Here is a 24928-nt window from a genome sequence, read left to right on the forward strand (position 1 = left end):
AGCGGTTTTCTAGCACAATACTTGATACTTGATATCAAGTGTAGATGATTTAGTTTAAGAAAGGCAAATGTTCCTGATGCAGATTGATGTTCTCTGTCTTAGCTGTAAATAAAACTTCATAATAAATAAAACTGTGTATTGTAATGTGAACTGAAGCTATTAGTATGGTAGTATCTTTTAAAATTTCTGAGACATCCCATAGTTGCAGTGACAGTCTCACAAGAAATGGTTTTGAACATCCTGTAGCTTCTTCTGCTCTCCTGGTGCAGCCAGGCTCCCTCTCCTTTGCTGACCCAGAGTATTCCTGCAGCTGGCTGAGGGAGGGGCAGAGTGGGAGGCCCCTCCTTTCAGTTCCTGTCCTTGATGTGCAACTTTGTCCAACTCTCCTCTTTGTCCAGCTAGGGGAGAACAGAGCCTTATTTTCCCCTAAAAAATTTTTTTTTTCTCATCAGTTTGGGGTATGTCTTATGGATGTAGATTAGATGGAAGCAGCGGGCTTTCGTGGTGGCTCAGATAGTAAAGAATCCACCTGCAATGCAGGAGACCTGGGTTTGATCCCTGGGTGGGGAAGATTCCCTGGAGGAGGGCATGGCAACTCACTCCAGTATTCTTGCCTCAAGAATCCTATGGACAGAAGAGCCTGGCAGGCTACAGTCTATGGGATTGCAAAGAGTCAGACGCGACTGAGCACAGCACATAGTATTTTTTTAAAAATCATCAATAAGTTTAAAGTACATCTGATTTCATTAAAATGGCTGTAACATTTTGAGTACAGAGAGGTTTTAATTTGCGATGACATTTTGTTTTTGTTTTATGCTTTCTTACCTGTAATAGGAGCAAATTTAGATGGGAGTTATTAATCATAATACTAGACTGTGTTTCTAAAGTTCCTGTCAAATTTCTGTGCCATGTATTAAAGAAGCATTTTTTAATTTAATGTAAGAACAATAAGGAAATCAAACAAAATGTGAATCAGTAACAAGTTTGAACTTTTTTTTTTCCCCAGAAAAGTAATTCTGGAGTTCTTCTTCTCTTTAAGATCTAAAATCTATTGTTTCAGCTTTAATTTTTTTGTGATGTAAAAAAGGACCAGCCCGTAGCACCTGAACTAGAATAGGAAGGGGCATTTGTTTTCTGGCTTCCTGCTGTGAAAGATGCCTGCAGCCAGGTAGCTTTTGAAGCTACTTGGTTTCCCACTGGTCATCCTAGCCCAGAAATTAAAAATTGTGTAAAGGAAATCAACCCCCCTTGGCCCCATAGTTATATTGAACAATATTATTTTAGGAAACAAAGGTTAAAAGCTAATAGGTCCAAGGAAAGGAAAATAGGGTGTTGATAGAAATATAAAAATAGGAGAATTTCCAAAGAAAGCCAGTGTACAATTAGTGACAAATGTAAAATTCCTGCCAATTGTGTCCTAAAATACCTCTGAACCTTAGAGCAAGGAGCTCCTGTTTCTTCAGAGACTGTCAGTTAAAGCAGATACTGGAGGTGGTACTGGAAGGGTAGGTGGCTGAATGAATCCCCTGTGAAGGAGCTGAGACTGTCTTCTGAATTTGGGGAATTCAGTGAGGAAGGGAAAGTGACTGAGGTCCCCAGGTGCGGGGCATATAAGCGTGGGTGGCCCCCTGGTGCAGGAGTTACAAGACCAGGTTTCCACCAAGGAAACCAGGATTCCATTGAGGTATTCCGCAGAGCACTCGAGATTTTTTTTTTTTTTTTGGAGAGGATTTTGCAGCAGTGGAATAGAGCAGCAGTTCCCTGAATGTGTCCCGTGGGGTTTTAATCGGTGTTACGGGGTGAGGGAGTTACGGAGAGCCAGCTAAGACTGGGAAGCTCAAAGCCAAGTCAGATGGCGTGGCTCCTTTCCTGCAGGCCTCTCCGAGCTTCATCTCCACTACCTGGGAGGGACTCCAGGCGGGGGCAGGGCAGGTGGAGACACAGGTGGGGACGAAGCACTTCCCAGGCCCACTGCCACAGGACCTTCATCCGCTCAGGGCTTTGCGTGGGGGAGGCGTTGTGACAACAGCTAGAATTGGAATTGCAGAGGCCCCCATAGCAGAGGTTAAAAGAGATTGGCAGAGAAGGGAGAAGCCAGGGAAGAGGAGTCTTAATGGAGAGGACAGCTTGGCAGAGGAGCAGTCCCTGGACTGAGATCTGTAGACAGGCAGGCACGCCGAGGTGGACAGGGAGGCAGGGCGTGAGGGTGGCGTGAAGATGAGGAGCGCAAGGGGCACGCTGACCTGGGGGGGAAGGTGTGCTGCAGCCACGCTGGCGGGGCTTCCTCAGATGAAGACCCCTCCACAGGCCGAGACCCGCTCCAGGTGTGGTCGTCTTTCCTTTTGTTTTTCTGAGCAGCCTCCAGTAGCAGCAGAAGTTGAGGCAACTCAGGGCAGAGTCCAGGGCTCTTTCAGAAGCACCTGTGCAGGAAGACTGTGCTTGGGTCTGGGGGTCTCTAAACAAGACTCCTCGTGGCCCAGGGACATGAGGAGGCAGCCAAGGCAGGTGGGTGCAAATTCAGGCCTGCACACCTCCTTGAAAAAGACGTGGACTCCAAGCTTATCGAGGCGTGAGCCATCTTGCTCCTTGGATTCATTCTTTATTCTTCTCTCCTTCACTGAAATCGCTGTTTTATTTGTCTCCAGATTGTCCCAAGGCGGTCGGATGGGAAAAGAACCAGAAGGGAGGCATGGGACCGAGGATGGTGAACCTCAGCGAGTGTATGGACCCTAAAAGGTACAGCTTGGAAGCCGTTCCCGCCAGGGCTCACGCCTGGTTCTGTCAGGCCAAGCGCTTTGCCCGGCTCAGGTGGGGCTGGGGGAAGGCAGATATCAGTGTGTTCATTCGCTCTTGGCCACCTCCTGATTTAAGTTTGGCTGTGAGAATGAATATCAGTAATGGATATCTGAAGGGCACACAGCGTCTGTTTTTCTGGACATCCTAAATGTCGCTCTCGCTTCAAGCCCGCCCTCTCAGACCTGTGCACCTCCTCCACCTTTTTGTCCTTTATTCGTCTCCCTTGACTTGTGTCCCATTAGCCTACAGGGAAGGCCATGGTAAGAAATACTTCACAGAAACCAGTTTTGTACTGAAGGGATGATGTAAGTACTCCCTCTACTGAGGGGACAGAAATTTCTCTGTATCCAGTGTTAGGAAGAGGTTTCCTCTTAAGCGGCTGGTGTTGTTCTAGTCCTGGACGTAATAACCCCCGTAACCAGTCAGGCTTTCCATTTCATCTGGGCCCCTGGGAGCTCAGGATCAAATGGGGGCCTGTCACGGTACAGTTGCCGAGGATTATGGCGGCACGCACCACTCTGTAGTAACCGCTGTCCTCGCCTACCCTCCAGCCTCGTGTTGCTTTTCCTTTGATCCTGATTCCCTCTGTTACTTGTTTCTTATCTTCTCATACAAGCTACTTTCTTTCTAAAAAAGGACAAGATTGGGGGCATAAGTGGGTGACTGGCTACATAAATAAATGATTCTCTCCCTTTCTAGGTTAGCTGAGTCATCGGTCGATCTCAACCTCAAGCTGATGTGTTGGAGATTGGTCCCTACTCTGGACTTAGACAAGGTTGTGTCTGCCAAGTGTCTGCTGCTTGGAGCCGGCACCTTGGGTTGTAACGTAGCCCGGACGTTGATGGTGAGTTTGCAGGGGTCGAATGGCGCCTCTCAAGCTGTCGCTTCTCTTCTTTCACTATACAGTCTACCCTCCAGACTTGTGGGTTTCGCATCCAAAAGTAGGAGGGCATTTTTGTTTTTTAAGGAAAAAAAAAAGCAACCAAACCGAGAATTAACCAACTAAACAACCCCAACAGCCAAGCATACATCTCTCTATTTTTTTTTTTTTTGGTCTTTTTGTTGCATTCCTCCTTCCTTTTTCCTCTTTTTCTTTTTTCCCTCTCAGGTTGTCGTTCAGTTTTGACTGAAGTTTACATTTTAAGTAAATTTGTTTTCCAGCCCGCTTTGATCTTCAAGCGGGAGTTCATTGGCTCAAAAACAAAAAAAAAGAATCTCTGGCTGGTTCCAGGGGCTCCCAGACCCCACCCCCTGTGCATACCAGGGGACCGCCAACTGCACTTGAGTGCCTTCTTTCTCCTTCTGTCTCCCGCCCTCCCTCCTTTCTTCTCTCAGTATGTCTTTCAGTATAAAAGGAACACATGGTTTTGTTATAAGGTGGAAGCAAGAAATCTGCCTCCACTCTCATCCCAAGTCACTTCCCAGAATCAAGCAGACTTTGTCAAGTGCTATGGAGCATCTTTCCCTGTAATTTTCATCAGATCAGATCAGTCGCTCAGTCGTGTCCGACTCTTTGCGACCCCATGAATCGCAGCAGGCCAGGCCTCCCTGTCCATCACCAACTCCCGGAGTTCACTGAGACTCACGTCCATCGAGTCAGTGATGCCATCCAGCCATCTCATCCTCTGTCGTCCCCTTCTCCTCCTGCCCCCAATCCCTCCCAGCATCAGAGTCTTTTCCAGTGAGTCAACTCTTCGCATGAGGTAGCCAAAGTACTGGAGTTTCAGCTTTAGCATCATTCCTTCCAAAGAAATCCCAGGGCTGATCTCCTTCAGAATGGACTGGTTGGATCTCCTTGCAGTCCAAGGGACTCTCAAGAGTCTTCTCCAACACCACAGTTCAAAAGCATCAATTCTTCGGCGCTCAGCCTTCTTCACACTCCAACTCTCACATCCATACATGACCACAGGAAAAACCATAGCCTTGACTAGACGGACCTTTGTTGGCAAAGTAATGTCTCTGCTTTTGAATATGCTATCTAGGTTGGTCATAACTATCCTTCCAAGGAGTAAGCGTCTTTTAATTTCATGGCTACAGTCACCATCTGTACTGATTTTGGAGCCCCCAAAAATAAAGTCTGACACTGTTTCCATTGTTTCCCCATCTATTTCCCATGAAGTGATGGGACCGGATGCCATGATCTTCGTTTTCTGAATGTTGAGCTTTAAGCCAACATTTTCACTCTCCACTTTCACTTTCATCAAGAGGCTTTTGAGTTCCTCTGCACTTTCTGCCATAAGGGTGGTGTCATCTGCGTATCTGAGGTTATTGATATTTCTCCCGGCAATCTTGATTCCAGCTTGTGTTTCTTCCAGTCCACCGTTTCTCATGATATACTCTGCATATAAGTTAAATAAGCAGGGTGACAATATACAGCCTTGACGTACTCCTTTTCCTATTTGGAACCAGTCTGTTGTTCCATGTCCAGTTCTAACTGTTGCTTCCTGACCTGCATACAAATTTCTCAAGAGGCAGATCAGGTGGTCTGGTATTCCCATCTCTTTCAGAATTTCCCACGGTTTATTGTGATCCACACAGTCAAAGGCTTTGGCATAGTCAATAAAGCAGAAATAGATGTTTTTCTGGAACTCTCTTGCTTTTTCCATGATCCAGCGGATGTTGGCAATTTGATCTCTGGTTCCTCTGCCTTTTCTAAATCCAGCTTGAACATCTGGAAGTTCACGGTTCACATATTGCTGAAGCCTGGCTTGGAGACTTTTGAGCATTACTTTACTAGCGTGTGAGATGAGTGCAATTGTGTGGTAGTTTGAGCATTCTTTGGCATTACCTTTCTTTGGGATTGGAATGAAAACTGACCTTTTCCAGTCCTGTGGCCACTGCTGAGTTTTCAAATTTGCTGGCATATTGAGTGCAGCACTTTCACAGCATCATCTTTCAGGATTTGGAATAGCTCAACTGGAATTCTATCGCTTCCACTAGCTTTGTTCGTAGTGATGCTTTCTAAGGCCCACTTGACTTCACATTCCACGATGTCTGGCTCTAGGTGAGTGATCACACCATCATGATTATCTGGATAGTGAAGATCTTTTTTGTACAGTTCTTCTGTGTATTCTTGCCACCTCTTCTTAATATCTTCTGCTTCTGTTAGGTCCATACCATTTCTGTCCTTTATTGAGCCCATCTTTGCATGAAATGTTCCTTTGGTATCTCTGATTTTCTTGAAGAGATCTCTAGTCTTTCCCATTCTGTTGTTTTCCTCTATTTCTTTGCATTGATCGCTGAAGAAGGCTTTCTTATCTCTCCTTGCTATTCTTTGGATCTCTGCATTCAGATGCTTATATCTTTCCTTTTCTCCTTTGCTTTTCTCTTCTCTTCTTTTCACAGCTATTTGTAAGGCCTCCCCAGACAGCCATTTTGCTTTTTTGCATTTCTTTTCCATGGAGATGATCTTGATCCCTGTCTCCTGTACAATGTCAAGAACCTCATTCCATAGTTCATCAGGCACTCTATCTATCAGTTCTAGGCCCTTAAATCTATTTCTCACTTCCACTGTATAATCATAAGGGATTTGATTTAGGTCATACTTGAATGGTCTAGTGGTTTTCCCTACTTTCTTCAATTTAAGTCTGAATTTGGCAATAAGGAGTTCATGATCTGAGCCACAGTCAGCTCCCGGTCTTGTTTTTGCTGACTGTATAGAGCTTCTCCATCTTTGGCTGCAAAGAATATAATCAATCTGATTTCAGTGTTGACCATCTGATGATGTCCATGTGTAGAATCTTCTCTTGTGTTGTTGGAAGAGGGTGTTTGCTATGACCAGTGCATTTTCTTGGCAAAACTCTATTAGTCTTTGTCCTGCTTCATTCCGTATTCCAAGGCCAAATTTGCCTGTTACTCCAGGTGTTTCTTGACTTCCTACTTTTGCATTCCAGTCCCCTATAATGAAAAGGACATCTTTTTTGGGTGTTAGTTCTAAAAGGTCTTGTAGTCTTCATAGAACCGTTCAACTTCAGCTTCTTCAGTGTTACTGGTTGGGGCATAGACTTGGATTACTGTGATATTGAATGGTTTGCCTTGGAAACGAACAGAGATCATTCTGTCGTTTTTGAGATTGCATCCAAGTACTGCATTTCAGACTCTTTTGTTGACCAGGGTGGCTACTCCATTTCTTCTGAGGGATTCCTGCCCGCAGTAGTAGATATAATGGTCATCTGAGTTAAATTCACCCATTCCATTTCGCTGATTCCTAGAATGTCAACATTGACTCTTGCCATCTCTTGTTTGACTACTTCCAATTTGCCTTGATTCATGGACCTGACATTCCAGGCTCCTATGCAGTATTGCTCTTTACAGCATCGGACCTTGCTTCTATCACCAGTCACATCCACAGCTGGGTATTCTTTTTGCTTTGGCTCCATCCCTTCATTCTTTCTGAAGAATGAAGTAATGAAGTAATTTTCATAGGTGTGTGCAAATACAGAGATGCACTGGTCATCTTTGCTCTTATTTAATTATTTATATTTGCAAAACTTGGATCATTGCAACCTGTTTATAGCAAGTTTCTATTTTTAACTCAATAGAGCAATAATTGTGGTTCTCTATTCCATTTTATGTACATATAGAAATTTGTTATATGCTGTGCTATGCTTCGTCACCTAGTCATGTCTGACTCTTTGTGACCCCATGGGCTGTAGCCCACCTGGCTCCTCTGTCCATGGGAATTCTCCAGGCAAGAATCCTGGAGTGGGTTGCCATGCCCTCCTCCAGGGGATCTTCCTGACCCAGGGATCAAACCCAGGTCTCCCGCATTGCAGGTGGATTCTTCACCATCTAAGCCAACAGGGAAGCCCACTGTTATGACTTGCTTCAGTTCATGTAAACAATTTCAGCATATTTCTCTTTTGGAGATGCTGTTGAAATGAACATTCTTATACCTTTACATGTCCATGGAATTATTTCCTTAGGAAAAAACTCTAGAAGTAGAACTGCTATGTTAGAGAGAATATAAAACAGCTTTTTGGTTTGCATTTCTTTAATTAGTGAGGGTTAGTCTTTAACTTGATTTCATTTGTGAATTTTATTTGTTCTATTCGTGTCCTTTAGGCTGTTTTTTGTATCTTGACTGGGGGTACCTTTTTTTATGGATTGTCAGTTGCTGAGTCACTTCGGACTTTTGGGGGCCCGTGGCTGCAGCAGGCCAGGCTCCTTTTGTCCTCTGCTGTCTCCTGGAGTTTGCGTATATTCGCATCCATTGAGTCAGTGATGCTATCTAACCATCTCATCTTCTGCCTAACCCTTTTCCTTTTTTATGGATATTAACCGTTTTTCTGTAATGTAATGCAAATATTTTTCTCCATTTATTTATCTTTAGCCACGTAAAGGTTTTTTTTAATTTATTAATTTTAAATTAATAAATTAATGTTATTGAATACGTTAATCTTTTCCTTTATGGTTTAACTCCTGTTTTTATGTTTAGATCTTTATTAATGTGGAATTTATTTTTTGTTTTATGGAATTTAACAATGTAACATTTTTAAATAGTCATTTATTTTAATGTCATTCATTCACTGATACAAATCTCATTTTCCACCTTTATTAAATTCTAAATTCCTTTATACCTGAGTCTCTTTTTGGAGTCTGTTTTTATTCCATTATTCTATTTGTTCATTCCTGCATTATTACTCATAGCTTTCACTCAAATTACAATGAATTTATAGATAAATTGGAAGAGATTAACATCTTTACAATATTGATCCTTAGTTCCAGAAGCATTGTATATCTCTTAAATTATTTAGATCTTTGTAGCATTTTATTTATATAGGTTTCCCACATGCCTCCTTTAATTAGTTTTCACGTATTTAACTTCTTTTTCTTTTAAAGATATGTTCCTCCCACTAAATTTTCCAATTGACTCTTACTGGGATGAATATATAAGAAAGATACTGAGTTTTGAATGTTTATCTTCTATCTAGTCATCTTTCTAAACTTTCTTGGCTATGATAGATTTTTGTTTGATTCTTTTGAATTTTCTAGGTTGATAAGTGTTCCTCACCAACATCTGTATCGGTTTCTTTTCCTTGTCTTATTGGATTGACTAGGACTCCATAAAAATGGTGAGGAACAGTGGCGAGAGTTAGCACCCTCGTTTGGTTACTGATTTCAATGAGAAGCTTCTTGTTTTTTCCTTTAGTTTTTATACGTGATGTTGGTTTCTGCTAATGTTCTTCTATAAGTTAAGGAGGCAGATTTTTCTTTCTAGTTTGCTGCGAGTTTATATCAGAAATGATTGTTGAGCTTTATCATCAAATGCATCTATCAAGACAATTTAAGTATTCTCATGCTGAGCATTCCTGGGAAAAACTCTTATTTGTTCGTAGCTTGTTATTCTTCTAATATACAATGGAGGTCAACTGGTAATGTTTTACTATAAGTTTTCCATATGTGTTAATAAGTCAGACTGGTTTATAATAATGTTTTTCTTTTCCTTTCTGGTGTCATTGATAGCTGAATTACACTACTTTTATAAAATAAAACTTTCTGCCTTTTTCTATGTGGCAGGACAGGTTTAGAGTATGAAGTATCAGTTCCTTGATGGTTTGGTAAAATTCAGTTATAAATGCAGCTCAGCCTGGTGCCTTTGGAATTTTGTTAGCAATGAGAGCGGGGGATCTGTGGAAGTTTTAGAGATGTTTCTACAGTCATTGACCTTTTAGATTTTATACCTCTTTTGAGTCAGTTTAGTCATGTTGTTTTCCTAGAAAATCATCCATTTCATCTAAATTTGAAAATTAATTGATATAAAATAAATATAGTATTCTCTTGCCATCTTTCCCATCTTTATTTAGTATCTATTTATTTGTCTTTGGCAGTGTTGCAGGGCGTGTGGGATATTAGTTCCCTGACCAGGGATTGAGTGGGACCCCTGTAGTGGAAGCTCAGAGTCTTAAGTCCTGACCCCCAGGGAAGTTCCTGTCTTCTCTGTAGTAGTAGTAGTGTTGGTCGCTCAGTCGTGTCCACCTCTTTGCCACCCCATGGACTGTAGCCAGACAGGCTCCTCTGTCCATGGGAGTCTCAGGCAAGAATACTGGGGTGGGTTGCCATTCCCTGCTCTGGGAGATCTTCCCAAACCAGGGATCGAGCCCAGGTCTCCTGTATTGCAGCAGATTCTTTACCACCTGAACCATATTCCTAATGTTGAATATTTCTTTTTTCTCTTTTTTTCCTCTTATTCAGACTTGCCAGATAGGCTTCTCTTTCTAGAAAACTAAATCCTTGATCTCTTTTTTCTGTAATTTTTGTTTTGGTTTGTTTCCAGATTCATTACTATCTACTTTTTATTCATTTATTCATCTTTTTATGGGAATTTATTTCATTCTTTCCCTAACTTTCAGAATTAGGTACATAGGTTCTCCCAGCACTTTTTAAATTATGAAGTCAGTATAGATCTAGATCCATTATAGAAAATTTCTACAGTGAAAGAGTTATGATGCAGAAAAAGACCTGTTTTTCTACTACTTTATCACCTGCCTTTCAATGTTGGTTTAACATATATTTAAATTGTTTATTTGATATGTAAAAATGTCCCTTGTTTTCATCAGTTAAAATACTTTCTAATGTCATTAAAAAGGATACCTAAAAAGCTTTTTTAATGGCTGTAGAATCAGTTCAGTTCAGTTGCTCAGTCGTGTCCAACTCTTTGCAACCCCATGGACCACAGCACGCCAGGCCTCTCTGTCCATCACCAACTCCGAGAGCTTGTTCAAACTCATGTCCATTGAGTCAGTGATGCCACCCAAACATCTCATCCTCTGTCATCCCCTTCTCCTCTTGCCTTCAATCTTTCCCAGCATCAGGGTCTTTTCCAGTGAGTCAGCTCTTCGTATCAGGTGGCCAAAGTATTGGAGTTTCAGCTTCAGCATAAGTCCTTCCAATGAATATTCAGGACTGATTTCCTTTAGGATATAGGCTGGTTGGATCTCCTTGCAGTCCAAGGGACTCTCAAGAGTCTTCTCCAACACCACAGTTTAAAAGCATCAATTCTTCAGTGTTCAGCTTTCTTTATGGTCCAACTCTCGCATTCATACATAACTACTAGAAAACCCATAGCTTTGACTAGACAGACCTTTGTCAGCAAAGTAATGTCTCTGCTTTTTAATATGCTGTCTAGGTTGGTCGTAGCTTTTCTTCCAAGGAGCAAGCATCTTTTAATTTCATGGCTGCAGTCACCATCTGCAGCGATTTTGGAGCCCCCCAAAATAAAGTCTGTCACTGTTTCCATTGTTTCCCCATCTATTTGCCATGGAGTGATAGGACTGGATGCCATGATCTTAGTTTTCTGAATGTTGAGCTTTAAGCCAACTTTTTCACTCTCCTCTTTCACTTTCATCAAGAGGCTTTTTAGTTCTTCTTCACTTTCTACCATAAGGGTGGTGTCATCTGCATATCTGAGGTTATTGATATTTCTCCTGGCAATCTTGATTCCAGCATGTGCTTTATCCAGCCTGGCATTTCACATGATGTACTCTGCATATAAGTTAAATAAGCAGAGTGATAATATACAGTCTTGACGTACTCCTTTCCCAATTTGGAACCAGTTCGTTGTTCCATGTCCAGTTCTAACTGTTGCTTCTTGACCTGCATACGGATTTCTCAGGAGGCAGGTCAGGTGGTCTGGTATTCCCATCTCTTTTAAGAATTTTCCGTAGTTTGTTGTGATCCACACAGTGAAAGGCTTTGGCGTAGTCAATAAAGCAGAAGTAGATGTTTTTCTGGAACTCTTCTTGCTTTTTTATGATCCATTGGATGTTGGCAACAAGAAGTTGGCTATAGAATATGCCTTCTTATATGATGAAACATGATTTACTGAGACATTCCCCTATTTTTAGACATTAACATTGCTTTCGATCTTTTACAACTATAAATTATTTTACAGAGAACATCTTGGTGATTGCATTTTTGTCAGTATTTTGGATTATTTCCTAAGATAGATTGCTGGAAGTAGGTTGATATGATTGATATGAGCATGTAAAAAATCCTAGAATCATATTGCCAGATTGCTTTCCAGAAGAGTGATACCAGTTTACATTCTCAGTCAATGAACTCTCAATGAAATAAAATACCAGTATTAACATTCTCAATCACTGAAACCCCATCCTCACTAGCATTGAGTGTTGTAATTTTCTTTAATGTTTGCCAATTAGCCATTACACTGTATGTGCTTAGCCTGTTGGAGAAGGGATAGGCTACCCTCTCCAGTAGTCTTGAGCCTTGTGGCTCAGCTGGTAAAGAATCCACCTGGGTTCAATCCCTGGGTTGGAAAATCCCCGGGAGACGGGAAAGGCCACCCACTTCAATATTCTGGCCTGGTGAATTCCACGGATGGTATAGTGCGTGGGGTCGCAGAGTCGGACACGACTGAGTGATGTTCACTTCGCTTCTTATTCTGTATGTGCTTAGTCTCTCAGTCCAACTCTTTGTGACCCCATGGACTGTAGCCCGCCAGGCTCCTCTGTCCATGGGGATTCTCCAGGCAAGAACACTGGAATGGGTTGCTGCCGGGGACCAGCCCCGGCTGATCCAGGGTATTCGAAGCGGGGAGGCGTCGGCGACCTATTTGTTTAAATATTTATCAAAGATATAAAGAGTAATAGAATGAGGATAGCTCAGTGAGGAAATTCAGTGGAGAAAAGAGGCTGAAATAAGGATAGCTCAGTAGGAAAATTCAGTGAAGAAAAGAGGCTGAATAATTCAGCCAGAAGGTAAGAGAAAGAACGACATGGGGAGACCAAGTTTCGGTGAACAAGGCCCGCACTTTATTTTCCAAAGTAGTTTTTATACCTTAAGTTGTGCATAGAGGATAATGGGGGAAGGGGTGGAGTCATGCAAGGACAGCAGCTCCTGGTCCTAATGGAAGCCAGGCTTTCAAACTTATCATATGCAAAAGTTCAGGTGAATTACATCATCTTCTGGCCAGGAGGCCTGTTAACATTTTAAGAAACTTGTCTTTCTCTAAAGGTGATTATTCCAAAGTCAGGCCCCAGCCTCCAAAAAAGCATTGGACAAAGCTGCATTCCTATAGGGCAAAGGTGAGGTGGGCTCAATCAAGAAAAGAATTAACTCAAGGGTCCAAGGTTACAAACATTGAGGCTACTACTTACATTTCTATACACCCATTATATCAATCAATACACTGCCAAGGACACAGTAGGTAAGGAGTATGGAGACTTAGCAGCAAACATTGGCCCAATAAATGAAAAACCCTTCACCAATACAATTTCTAATCAATCTTTTAACTACTCAAAAGAATCTGTGTTTAGACAGTTTAGAACATCTCCTGCTTCTCACAGTTGGGAGGCTCTGAACAATCACATGTGGCCGGAAAAACCTATTCAGGCAGGCTAGAGGACTTCCAAAGGAGTTTGTAGGTTAAACACTGTCACACCGAGGAATTATTAACTGGACTGTAAGCTGACTCTTTTTTCAGAGAGAGGTAGTGGGGGACAGCCCCCCGTAAAGTCAGAGGTGTAGGTGAGAGCACAAAGCAGAAAGTAGGCAGACTCTGGTTTTGGGGGTAGATGCTCAAGAATTTCCAGGGAGACTCCTGAGGCTTGATCCCGCCTTTGTGTATCCCAAGCCTCCTTCCTCATGACCTTTGCCACGGGCGGAGCTCGCTCCCCGCAGGTTGCCATCCCTCCTCCAGGGGATCTTCCCAACTTAGGGATCGCACCCAGGTTTCCTGCATTGCAGGCAGATTCTTTACTGTCTGAGCCACCAGGGAAGCCCAAGAATACTGGAGTGGGTAACCTGTCCATGCTCCAGGTGGTCTTCCCGACCCAGGAATTGAACCAGGTCTCCTGCACTGCAGGTGGATTCTTTGCCAGCTGGTCTGCTAGGGAAGCCCATTAAACTGTATGGCATTCCAAGAAACCGAAAGTCAAGTGTGTGAGTACGTGTGCCTGTGGCTCACATGCAGCATGCTTATCATGTATGTACTTTCCTCTACCGTCTAGCAGTTTCCAGACTGCCTTCCCTGCTCTCCACTCAGCATTGCTTTAAGGAATGCAAAAATACTCCCAAAATAAACATACCCTGCTGCTGCTGCTGCTAAGTCGCTTCAGTCGTGTCCAACTCTGTGCGACCCCATAGACGGCAGCCCACCAGGCTCTGCTGTCCCTGGGATTCTCCAGGCAAGAACACTGGAGTGGGTTGCCATTTCCTTCTCCAATGCATGAAAGTGAAAAGTGAAAGTGAAGTCGCTCAGTCGTGTCCGACTCTTCGAGACCCCATGGACTGCAGCCTACCAGGCTCCTCTGTCCATGGGATTTTCCCGGCAAGAGTACTGGAGTGGGGTGCCATCGCCTTCTCTAGCCAAGCACAAATGACTTTTGGATTTTCCATACCTTTGTTCCCCCTACATGGTGGTTTGCTCAGCTGGTGAAAGTCACTTATGAAACAGGGTGAGTAGACCAGAGTTACCCGTGGGCTTCAAAACACACAGCCAATCTAAACTATGCTTTCTAAAGGATGGATTCTGGCCTGTCATCCTCAGCCCCGAATCATGGATTGTGTTGACTTTGCCTCTGCACTTGTCAGACTAACTGAATTTCAGTGTCCCTGATGGAGGGAACAACAGATTGGTTCCAAATTGGGAAAGGAGTACATCAAGGCTCTATATTGTCACCCTGCTTATTTAACTTATAAATAAGTTGCAGAGTACATCATGCGAAATGCCAGGCTAGATGAAGCACAAGCTGGAATCAAGATTGCTGGGAGAAATATCAATAGCCTCACATATGCAGATGACACCACCCTTATGGCAGAGACGGAAGAAGAACTAAAGAACCTCTTGATGAAAGTGAAAGAGGAGAGTGAAAAAGTTGGCTTAAAATACAACATTCCAAAAACGAAGATCATGACATCCAATCCCATCACTTCATGGCAAATAGATGGGGAAACAATGGAATTAGTGAGAGACTTTATTTTGGGGGGCTCCAGAATCACTGCAGATGGTGACTTTAGTCATGAAATTAGAAGACACTTTCTCCTTGGAAGAAAAGTTATGACCAACCTAGACAGCATATTAAAAAACAGAGACGTTACTTTGCCAACAAAGGTCCGTCTAGTCAAAGCTGTGGTTTTTCCATTAGTAATGTATGGATGTGAGAGCTGGACCATAATGGAAGCTGAACACCAAAGAATTGATGCTTTTGAACTGTGGTGTTGGAGGAGACTCTTGAGAGTCCCTTGGACAGCAAGGAGATCAAACGAGTCAATCCTAAAGGAAATCAGTCCTGAATATTCATTGGAAGGACTGATGCTGAAACTGAAACTCCAATATTTTGGCCACCTGATGTGAAGAGCCGACTCACTGGAAAAGACCCTGATGCTGGGAAAGACTGAAGGCAAGAGGAGAAGGGGACGACAGAGGATAAGATGGTTGGATGGCATCACCGACTCTATGGAAATAAGTTTGAGCAAGCTCCAAGAATTGATGAGGGACAGGGAAGCCTGGTGTGCTGCAATCCATGGGGTCGCAGAGTCAGACACGACTGAGCAACTGAACTAACTGAACTGATGGAAGGATATTGAAATAAGGCAGAGATTAGACTCTTAGTCAGACTCTGCAGTCAGTCCTAGCAGGGCTTCTCTTAGGCCACTCTTTGTGATTTGCTGAAATAGATGCATCCCATCTCACCCCCCAGAAAGGAGGCATCTTCTTTCCTCCACCCGGGGCATCTCATTTCCTCCTCACCATTAACCAGATTTATGACCCACGGTGAGTCACGTATCTTTTCTGGGCTTCGGTTTCTGTATCTGTAAAATAAAGTAATGGAGCTAAAGATTTTAGGGAGCCTATCTAACTTTAAAATTGTTCAGTTCTAAGATGTAATTGAAATGGATGAAGTCATGAAAGCTATTTCTGAGAATGTAGAGCTGTCCCCTACATTCCAGAATATTCATAAGGGCTTTGCCTCATTGAGAAATAGTACAAAATCTTCTGTCATGTTATACAATTGGAAATAACTTACAAGTCACTTTTATTAATACATGGAGCTATTTCAGGCTTTGAGTGAATTTTAGGACGCGCTGTTACGTATGCCCACGGACTCATTCAGGGAGAGCGAGGTCACTGGGTGGCCCTTGCCAGTCCTCTGAAGACAGCAGCAGGGACTCACCTTCCTAAGCTTCCTCTGGTGCCACTGTCAAAAATAGTGAAGTATTAGTCAGACCAGCAGTGACATATGTCTTAGTCTCATTGCTGTAGGAAGCAAGGCACCGGGTGTATAATTATTTCGTCTTTTAAAGAAGTTGACATTCTATCTGTCAAAAATGGACTCTGCACAATTCAATTTCCAGCGTTTCCTGTATTTTGAGGTTCCCAAGCTGCCCCAAAGCCAAACCCCTTTTAGAGATTTCCAGAGAGACACCCTGTGAAATGTTCATCAGAAACCCACCACGATCTCCTGTTTTCTGTGCAGGGTTGGGGTGTCAGACACATCACGTTCGTGGACAATGCCAAGATCTCCTACTCCAACCCTGTGAGGCAGCCTCTGTATGAATTTGAAGATTGCCTGGCGGGTGGGAAGCCCAAGGCCCTGGCAGCAGCAGACCGGCTGCAGAAGATATTCCCCGGAGTGGTACGTTGGTGCTGGGTGCTGAGAACGTCAGGGCTTTTTGCCTGGCCTGTCAGTGTTTAAGTGTTAATCATGTGGGAAGGAGGCCCTACGGGATGGAGGGAACAGACTCAGACATCGGTCACTTCCTGCCAGGGCCCCATTGTGTGTTTCCTCACCTCAGAAGTGGGGATTACAAGAACAAAATAAAACCCTCATATATTACTGTAAAACCACCATGGAGACTGTATGACAAAAATGTTTCATAAGTTACAAAGCCCTGAGTTGAGGGATTTGGGGGTCCACATAGTTTTAGATACTGCCTTGTTCCGAAGGGTTTATCCACTTTGGATACTGGATCCGCTGTAGGATATTACCTCCCTCATGGCCAGGACGCCTGATGGTTAGTATAGGTTTATGAAATCAGATAGTCTGCACAAGGAGGGTCTGGCGAAACGTTCAGCCTTTCACTCTAGCTGCTGCTTGTTCTTGACGTCCGTTGTTTACTTTGAAAACAGTGAGAGGCAAGTCGTTCAGCTCATTTGGTTCAACATCTGGCCATGTTTTTGAGGTTATCCAGCAGAAGACATTCTGCGTCTTGCACGCCTCGTCAATTTGTGTGACAGAGGTTAGCTCAGGTGTCCCCAAAGCATCTGCTGCTACTGCAAGTGCCACAGGAGGCTCTCGGCCCTGGCTTAAAAATAGGAAAAAAAAAAAAAAAGAAGCCTGCTTTCTTAAGGTTTCCCTGTTTAGTCACTGGGCATTAGATTCATTTATTCTCAGCCTTTCTTAAGGTTTCCCTGTTTAGTCACTGGGCATTAGATTCATTTATTCTCAGCCTTTCTTAAGGTTTCCCTGTTTAGTCACTGAGCATTAGATTCATTTATTCTCAGCCTCTGCTTTAAAAGTGGCTTTGACCATCTTGTCCATTTCACCAGAAGAACGTCATCTCTTGGGTTTAATTCAGTGGGACTGACTGAGCCCTCTGCACCCAGCTAGGCGCTGGATGACAAGAGAGAGAAGAAGAAGTTACACCCCGCCGTTGAGGAGGCCTCTTAGTTACGTTTCTGCTGCGACAACATTACACATCACACACTCCCAGTGTGCAAGTGGCTTGTGATCACGAACACTGATTTCATGTTCACAGGGCTGCGGGTTCGCCGTGGCTCAGTGGCTGGGCTGGACCGGACTCTGGCTTTGAGTCCTGTTCCAGTCTATTCTGTGTGTCATACTGTCGAAGTCTAGGCTCCAGGAGCAGTGGTCACCTGGTCCTGCTCTCCTTATGATAGAAGGTGGAAGTGTAAAGGAGTTGGTCAGGCTACCAGTACTTCCTGTGTCTCTTAAAGTCTCAGCAGTGTCCTCTATTGCCGTCGCCAGAGCAGGTCACAGGACCAGGCCCCAACTCAGTGGGGTTGGTCCAGATACCCTGCCTACCTGGTGGGAGGTCCTGTAAAGCCATGTGGCTAACGGGCATGGACGCATAATTCTATTAGAGGTGGGCAGTGCATAGTCAGGAAGAATAATCCATCCTATCACCGGAGACAGACCTGGCTTTGAATCTGAGCTCTGCCTGAAATTTTTGCTCACTCAAATCCTAGCCACGGTCTGTGACCCAATGCAGTTCCCCCTGCTTTATTTGTTCGGTTATCCTATGGCTTACTCGTTCGTCATATGTTTATTTAAGGCCTGCTATGTGGGGGCTGGGGAAAAGGCAGATGAACTTCCCCCTTCCTCGCCTGGAGCTGAGAGTCTAGTCAGGGATGTGGCCAATAAACTAACTTCATGAATGGCTACACTTGCAGCAAGTGCACAAAGCAGGAGCTCAGCGGCCGTGGGAATGTTTAGCAGGTACACCTGACCTAGAACGGACTTGCTTGAGGAAGCTAAGCCCTGAAACGCGGGTGAGAGTTAGCTAGACCAGGGTGGACAGAGTGGCCTGTGCAGACGCTGAGGTAGGATGCAGCCTGTGCCTCTGTGAACGGAAAGGAAGTCGGGCTGGCTGCGGCACAGGGTCAAGAAAGACAGACTCGGAGCTAGGACATCAGCAAGAGCCAGGTCATGCTGGGCCTTAGAGTTCAGGTTCCCCTTTTCTTGAAAGCATCAGCCCACCAGGATCAAGCCTGTTCCCCAACACCTACGTCATGCTACTGCATTTTACCTATTGGATTATGCAGTCCTTACTGTGGGGAGCCTGGTCTCGTATGCTTTTATCCCTCATGCCTTATAAGGAATAATAGGTAACACGGGGGCTTCCCTGGTGGCTCAGTGGTGAAGAATCCGCCTGCCAAGCAAGGGGCACGGGTTTGATCCCTGGTCTGGGAAGATCCCACGTGCCGCGAAACAGCTAAGTCCCTGCACCGTAACTGCTGAGCCCATGTGCCCTAGCGCCTGTGCTCTGTCGTAAGAGAAGCCCACACACCAAAACGAAGAGTAGCCCCTGCTCGCTGCAACTGGAGAAAAGCCCGTGCGGCAGCAAAGACCCAGCACAGCCAAAAATAATTTAATTAAGTTTAAAAAATAATAGATAACACTGAGCCCACCTAAGTTCTAGGGCAAGGCATCAAATTCGTGAAAAGAACTTGTGAAGCCATTTCACTTACTGGCTAGCCAAGCTTACGTGATTCTGTTTGTATGTTCAGTTTAGCGTCGTTTTTCATTCAATAGATACTGCCTCATCACCTTCCTTACACCAGGCCCCGGACAGGAGGCTAGTCTGAGTGAAGAAGACATGAAAAGAACGGCTCAGCCACAAATAATATGCCTAATCCTGGGGTTGAATTCATTGAATAGGAAAACAACTGACCTTGAGTCAATCAAATAACCACTTGAGGTTACCATTTCCCCCCAAAGGTGAGGCAATAAAATGTAGGGTTATAGAGCCACACTGAGGGTTTTAAAACCCATCTCTGGACGTCTGTTTCCAACCCTGATGAGTGACTGATGAACTGGCTCTCCTGCCATGGTGCATCTACCAGTTTTGCAGCCGGGTACATTGTGTAAAGTGACTCAGCAGATGCTGACCAGCAGGCAATGAGAGTGTGGGCTCAGAAGGTGTTTGTCCCGGTTTGTTGCACGGAGGCACTTTTTAGCTCGTGTCAGAGCCCACGGGGAGCCCAAGGAGGTATTGTTGGTCTTGATGAGCTGAGGAAACAGAGATGAGAATCCAGGCAGCTGAAACTTCAGGACAGAGTATCAGACCTGTGCGAGCCGTGCAGGGAAGGAGTTCCAGAAGAGTGTCTGGGCAGCAGCACGTTGAGGCTCTGTATGTTCTCAGGGTAGGACTCCGTAATCTGGGCAGGAAGCACCGTGAGTCTGCTGTGGGCAGAATGAGGTTCCAGAGCCCCTACAGGCTGCAAGGCACTGGAGTCCTAGCCATCCAGAAGGGAGAGACCTCACTGGCCACTCTGAGCCCTTAGGTGACACCCCAGTGAGGCCATAGAACTAAACATAAAAGCTGGAACTAGAGCACTTCTAGAAGAGAGCAGCCTGGTGACCTGTGATGGCAGAGACTCCTAGGACCATGGAAATACTGATAGTAAGTGAGAAAATGGATGAATAGGACTTCATCGAAATTTAAAATTTCTGCTTCTCGAAAGATGCCAATAAGAGAACACAAAGGCTGGCCCAAACTAAAACTACTTGCAGGACATGTATTTGGGAAACAGCCTATATCCAGGATATGTGAACAACTTCTGCCACCCAGTAATAAGACAGGCAAACCTTTTTTTTTTTTTTTTAAGGGACTGAAGGGTTGGGCCAGCATGGCTTCCTAGGGAAGGTCTGTGCATGGCCAGTGAACACATGTCATGCTCAACAGTAGTCATCATAGGGTGTGAATCAGGGCCGTGAAGACGTATCCCTGCACATGCACTGAAATGACTAAAATTAGAAGACTGACGGTGCTAGATGGTGGGAGGGTGAGGGGCACACAGCTCTCACACTCTGCGGGTAGAGGTCCTGGGGATTGCCTGTGAAAGCATATGAGAGCGTTGCCTGGGATGACAGTCGACGCCCTGGGGGACGTGTGCAGTGGTTAATCTGCAGCTTGTCAAAACACATCAAGCTGGACACGTGAGGTCCGTCCGTGTACTTCACTGCTGTAAATGATCGCTCGCCCCGGCTGCACATTTGAGTCATCTGGAGAGTTTTAGAAAGCATCCATCCCTGGGCCTGCTCTCAGAGACTCCAGTTGAAATGGTCCGAGGAAAAGCCTGGGCATTAGGAATCTAGACAGCTCTCTAGGTGGTTCTGATGTGCAGCCAGGCCTCAGAAGTACTGTGCTGCAGCTTGCTGAATTGCAGCCTCAGACTCGTGGCCTCAGTGGCAGGCCGGGAGCTGGAGCACCTCCGCAGGCTTGATGGCTGGAGCTGCAGCAAGCAGGTTAGCCATGGAGATAGGGGTGAGGGTCTGAGTTATTCAGAAGGTCAGAATTGAGGTTGAGTAATTATGCTTTAATCTTGGCATCATTAAAATTCCCAGGCAATAACTTTGTGGATCGAGCAACCATCATTTAAAACACGTTGTCAATTGTAAAGACGACAGTAAGGTGTTATTGTTGTTATTACGGTGCTTGTTTCTTTTCTTACTGTTCATTACAGTATTAGGTATGCAGCAGATACACAGCACTTAATGAATGAATGAGTGAATTATGAGGTCCTGAGAGGTATCTTTGGGGTGTCCGCATTAAAATGGTCTTGTTTTCAACCTTCCTTCCTAGTGAAGTCCATTCTGCTTGGCATCTTTTCCTGCAACCCTTTTTTTCCCCCCCTGCTCAATTCTTTTTGAAATTTTTGCTGTTATTACTACCGTGCCTTTCTTGAATTCCAGATATTAGGTTTAACGAAGAAAATAGCACCCATTTACAAAATAGATTTTACTTTGTAAAGGGACCTACTGCTGTGTCCCCTGAGCTGTTTTCACAGTATGTAAGGCGTTTTGACAAATAAAAAAGCTGGTGTTTTCACACGCTTCCCTGTGGCAGGTGCTATGCAGGGGATTGAGGGTGGAGTTTGTGATTCTAGAACACTTTCTTTTCTGGGGAAAGTCAGTGTCCCTGGCGTCACTGGCATGCATATGTGACTCACAGTTCATCTGCATCCTTGTGTGGAGCCAGCAGGGGACAAAAGGTAAGTTACAGAGCTCTTCTGAAGGCCCCGTGAGAAGTCCTGAGTCCTGAGAACCCGGGTCACCGGGCAGCTCCTGCTTTTGGACAGAAAAGGAAGCTTCACTTCGGCACAACACTGCTGCCGCCCAGCACCCCACCAGACTAATATCTACACATTCCTCAGTCTAGTTTTCTGGTTAGTCAGCAAGGAGAGTTCTTCAGTTTTGAGGGTTTTGTTTGTTTTTAATGCATATGGCCCCTGAGAAAATTAAGGCAAGACTCTCAGCCATCCTAATCTTAGGTGAATTTGTTAAATTATTTCTGTTGTGACATCCCGTTTAGAGGTGTTCCACGCTACAAAGCAGAGTGAAGGGCAACCTGGGGACAAGTGGAGAGACAGCCTGGCTGGACCAAGGGCCTTGGGGAAGCCAAGGGCATTGTGATGACATCCCGTGGGCCCAGGTTGTAGGAAAGAGCCAAAGGTACACAGTTCTGGCCAGTATTGTTTTGTCCACATGGGAAGTGCCTCCCTCCCACCCCCTGCTACTTTGGAGCTAGATCCGTGTGTCTCTGCTGCCCTGTCCAGCCTTAGGGACCCGAGATGCCAGGACAGGTGGTCTGGGTCGCAGAGGTGAAGAAAGTGGGGAACTCAGCTGGCAGAAGGCTGAGGCAGCGTGGTTGTGATGGGGAGATGTCAGGTTGTAAGTGACCCCGTGTGGTCAAGGTGATGGGGAGATGCAGGCTCTGAGATCGCACCCATTCATTTGCCTCAGAAGCCCCCCCTCTCTGGGTGTGTCCCCAGAACGCCAGAGGGTTCAACATGAGCATCCCCATGCCGGGGCACCCCGTGAACTTCTCCAGCATCACCCTGGAGCAGGCCCGCAGGGACGTGGAACAGCTGGAGCAGCTCATTGACAGCCACGACGTCGTCTTCCTGTTGATGGACACCCGGGAGAGCCGGTGGCTGCCTGCCGTCATCGCTGCGAGCAAGAGAAAGGTAGAACGTGGGCCCCATCTCCCAGGGTGGAGTGCCCCCCAGTCCGCCCCCACCTCTGAAGCAGAGGGGTGTTTGTGTGGCCTGCTGACCCGAGGCCAAGGGCTTCCTCTGCAGACTGTCGGCCTCACGCACCATCATGCAGCCCAGAAGTTACCCTGTGAGCCCCGTGCACTCACAGTGGAATGTGAGCTCCCAGAGGACGCAGACTCCGTCTCATTCACCACGGTCGGGCCCGTGACAACTTGAAGGGCCGAAAGAATGGATGGTTCAGTAGGTCAGGGTGCATACGCATGATAGAATAGTGTGTAACCGCTCCCGGCTACAATGTCAAAGATTTTAATATGTTGGGAAATACTATGTAGTTAAATAAGATATATATATTTTATGTCAATTATGTTTATGTATATGAAGATATCCATGTCTGTTTATCAAAGAATGAGGGTGGCAAGAGAAAGGGAGAAAGAAAGGAGGGGGATGGGCGAGAGAGAAAATAATAAATACTTCAAACTATTATTATAATTGTTAGGGCTGTGAGATTCTGAGTGATTTTTTGTCTTCTTTTCTGGTGTGGTTTTCTTTGATTTTTTCAGTGTTCTTTGTAAACAGACATTTGGGAGAATGAGTCAATTTATGACTAACAGAAGTTATTATAAATTAAAAGAAGCTTTCCTTAAAAAGCTGTGTGAAGGGTAAATTATATAACGTGAAAAAATCTACGAGATTTATGAAAAAAATCTCTGTAGAAACGACAAACAACAGCATAATGCTGCAAAGAGTGGCTTTGAGAACTCTAGAGACTTAGTTTTATATGCCTTCCCCCTTACCAGCTGAGCAACCTTGGGCAAGGTGTAGAAATAACCTTTCTGACTTTCAGCATCTTCTTCTATAAATAAGAAACGTTTGCTGGGAGTTTAAAATAAAACCAACAGAGATAATTTATGTTGACCTCTTATCAAGTCTCTTGCACTTTGTAAGCCCTCAGTCTTGGGTAGCTGTTACCAACATTGTTGTTGTTGAGTTGCTAAGCTGTGTCTGACTCCTTGTGACTGCATGGACTGCATGATGCCAGGCCTCCCTGTCTATCACGGTCTCCCAGAGTTTGCTCATATTCATGTCCACTGAGTCAGCGGTGCTGTCTAACCATCTCATCCTCTGTCACCCCCTTCACCTCCTGCCCTCAATCTTTCCCAGCATCAGGGTCTTTTCTCATGAGTCGGCTCTTCACATCAGGTGGCCAAAGTATTGGAGCTTCAGCATCAGTCCTTCCAATGAATATTCAGGGTTGAATACCAGCATTAGCTTAGAGAATCTAATTACAGTCAAACACAAACACTTATTACGAAACAGATTTTTTAAGTTGACCCAATATGGAGTTAGCCATGGCCTAAAATCTAAGTGTCTCTTAACTCTGGTCTTTTATTCCTTGGAACTCACAGCTGGTCATCAATGCTGCCTTGGGATTTGACACCTTCGTTGTCATGAGACACGGCCTGAAGAAGCCCAGGCATCAGGGAGCTGGGGACTTGTGTCCCAGCTACCCCATGGCGTCTGCCGACCTCCTGAGCTCATCGCTGTTTGCCAACATCCCTGGCTATAAACTCGGCTGCTACTTCTGCAACGATGTGGTGGCCCCAGGGGATGTAAGTGGATTTCTTTATTGTTTCAAGTATCTCCTACAGCCATCTTGCCCACTAGGGCAAAGAGACCCAGCTCTTTCCTTTAAGACTATTTAAAATATTATCTTTTAACAAAGAGAAAAATTGTCTCATTTGGGGCGGTGGCATTATCCCTCGTGAGCCTTGCTTGGCATTATCGACTGTGGACAGCTGTGCCCCGCTCACCAGTGTCCCCAGGGTACTCGAGGGTTTTTAGAGTATTACCTTATTTAGTTACCTAACAGGTCTATTTTGTTTTTCTTGGTACTCGCAAGACATGGTATTATGTGAGGCTGACTGATTTCTGCCAACAGTGAGCATCTGGCTGTGTGATAGAGCTTTATCGTGGAGGAGTTGTATGCTCCTGACAGCTCACCTTGGGTGGAACAGATCTTTGCATTCATGTCCATGACTGTTTCTCCACAGTCAACCAGAGACCGGACCTTGGACCAGCAGTGCACTGTGAGCCGTCCAGGACTAGCCATGATCGCAGGAGCCCTGGCGGTGGAGTTGATGGTTTCCGTTTTGCAGCATCCAGAAGGGTGAGTTTCCCATCTAGAGATGGCTGTTGAAACAAAGACAGCTTCTGTATCTCCCTTGGCCTTTTCTCAGTCTGACTTTTTTCTGAGAATTGTATTGTTCTTTCCACTCTCAAAAAAACAAGAATAAAAAAAAAAAACCTGGTTTGATCCTTTGGGCTCAAACTTGACATGTGATCTTTGAAGCTGTGTCTCTGCGTCCTTGTAGAACTGAACTGTCCTAGGGTTGTTTGGTAATTGATGATAAGGAAGGATAAAAATTT

The 24928-nt window shown here is 44.8% G+C and overlaps 1 protein-coding gene across 50 annotated transcripts in view; it reads left to right on the forward strand.

Annotated features, from left to right (window-relative positions):
* The window catches only part of ATG7 (autophagy related 7), a 282407-nt gene that overhangs the window by 58064 nt on the left and 199415 nt on the right, over positions 1-24928 (forward strand). For 43 of the 50 annotated variants that reach the window (XR_015151821.1, XR_015151822.1, XM_086368531.1 and 40 more), the window contains 6 exons: positions 2646-2736; positions 3496-3640; positions 16236-16394; positions 22277-22471; positions 23908-24111; positions 24553-24668. Coding sequence is in view for 41 of the 50 variants with exons in the window: in XM_086368531.1 (XP_086224657.1) it covers positions 2646-2736; positions 3496-3640; positions 16236-16394; positions 22277-22471; positions 23908-24111; positions 24553-24668 (910 nt within the window). In the remaining 9 variants the exon portion in view is untranslated. Of the gene's footprint in view, positions 1-2645; positions 2737-3495; positions 3641-16235; positions 16395-22247; positions 22472-23907; positions 24112-24552; positions 24669-24928 lie in introns of all 50 variants that reach the window. The other 7 variants (XR_015151824.1, XR_015151826.1, XR_015151827.1 and 4 more) reach the window with 1 other exon arrangement.

The sequence above is a fragment of the Bos grunniens genome, chromosome 22 (assembly GCF_055505025.1).
Source record: "Bos grunniens cultivar Pamir isolate PY7600 chromosome 22, Bosgru_T2T1.0, whole genome shotgun sequence".
Lineage (NCBI taxonomy): Eukaryota > Metazoa > Chordata > Mammalia > Artiodactyla > Bovidae > Bos > Bos grunniens.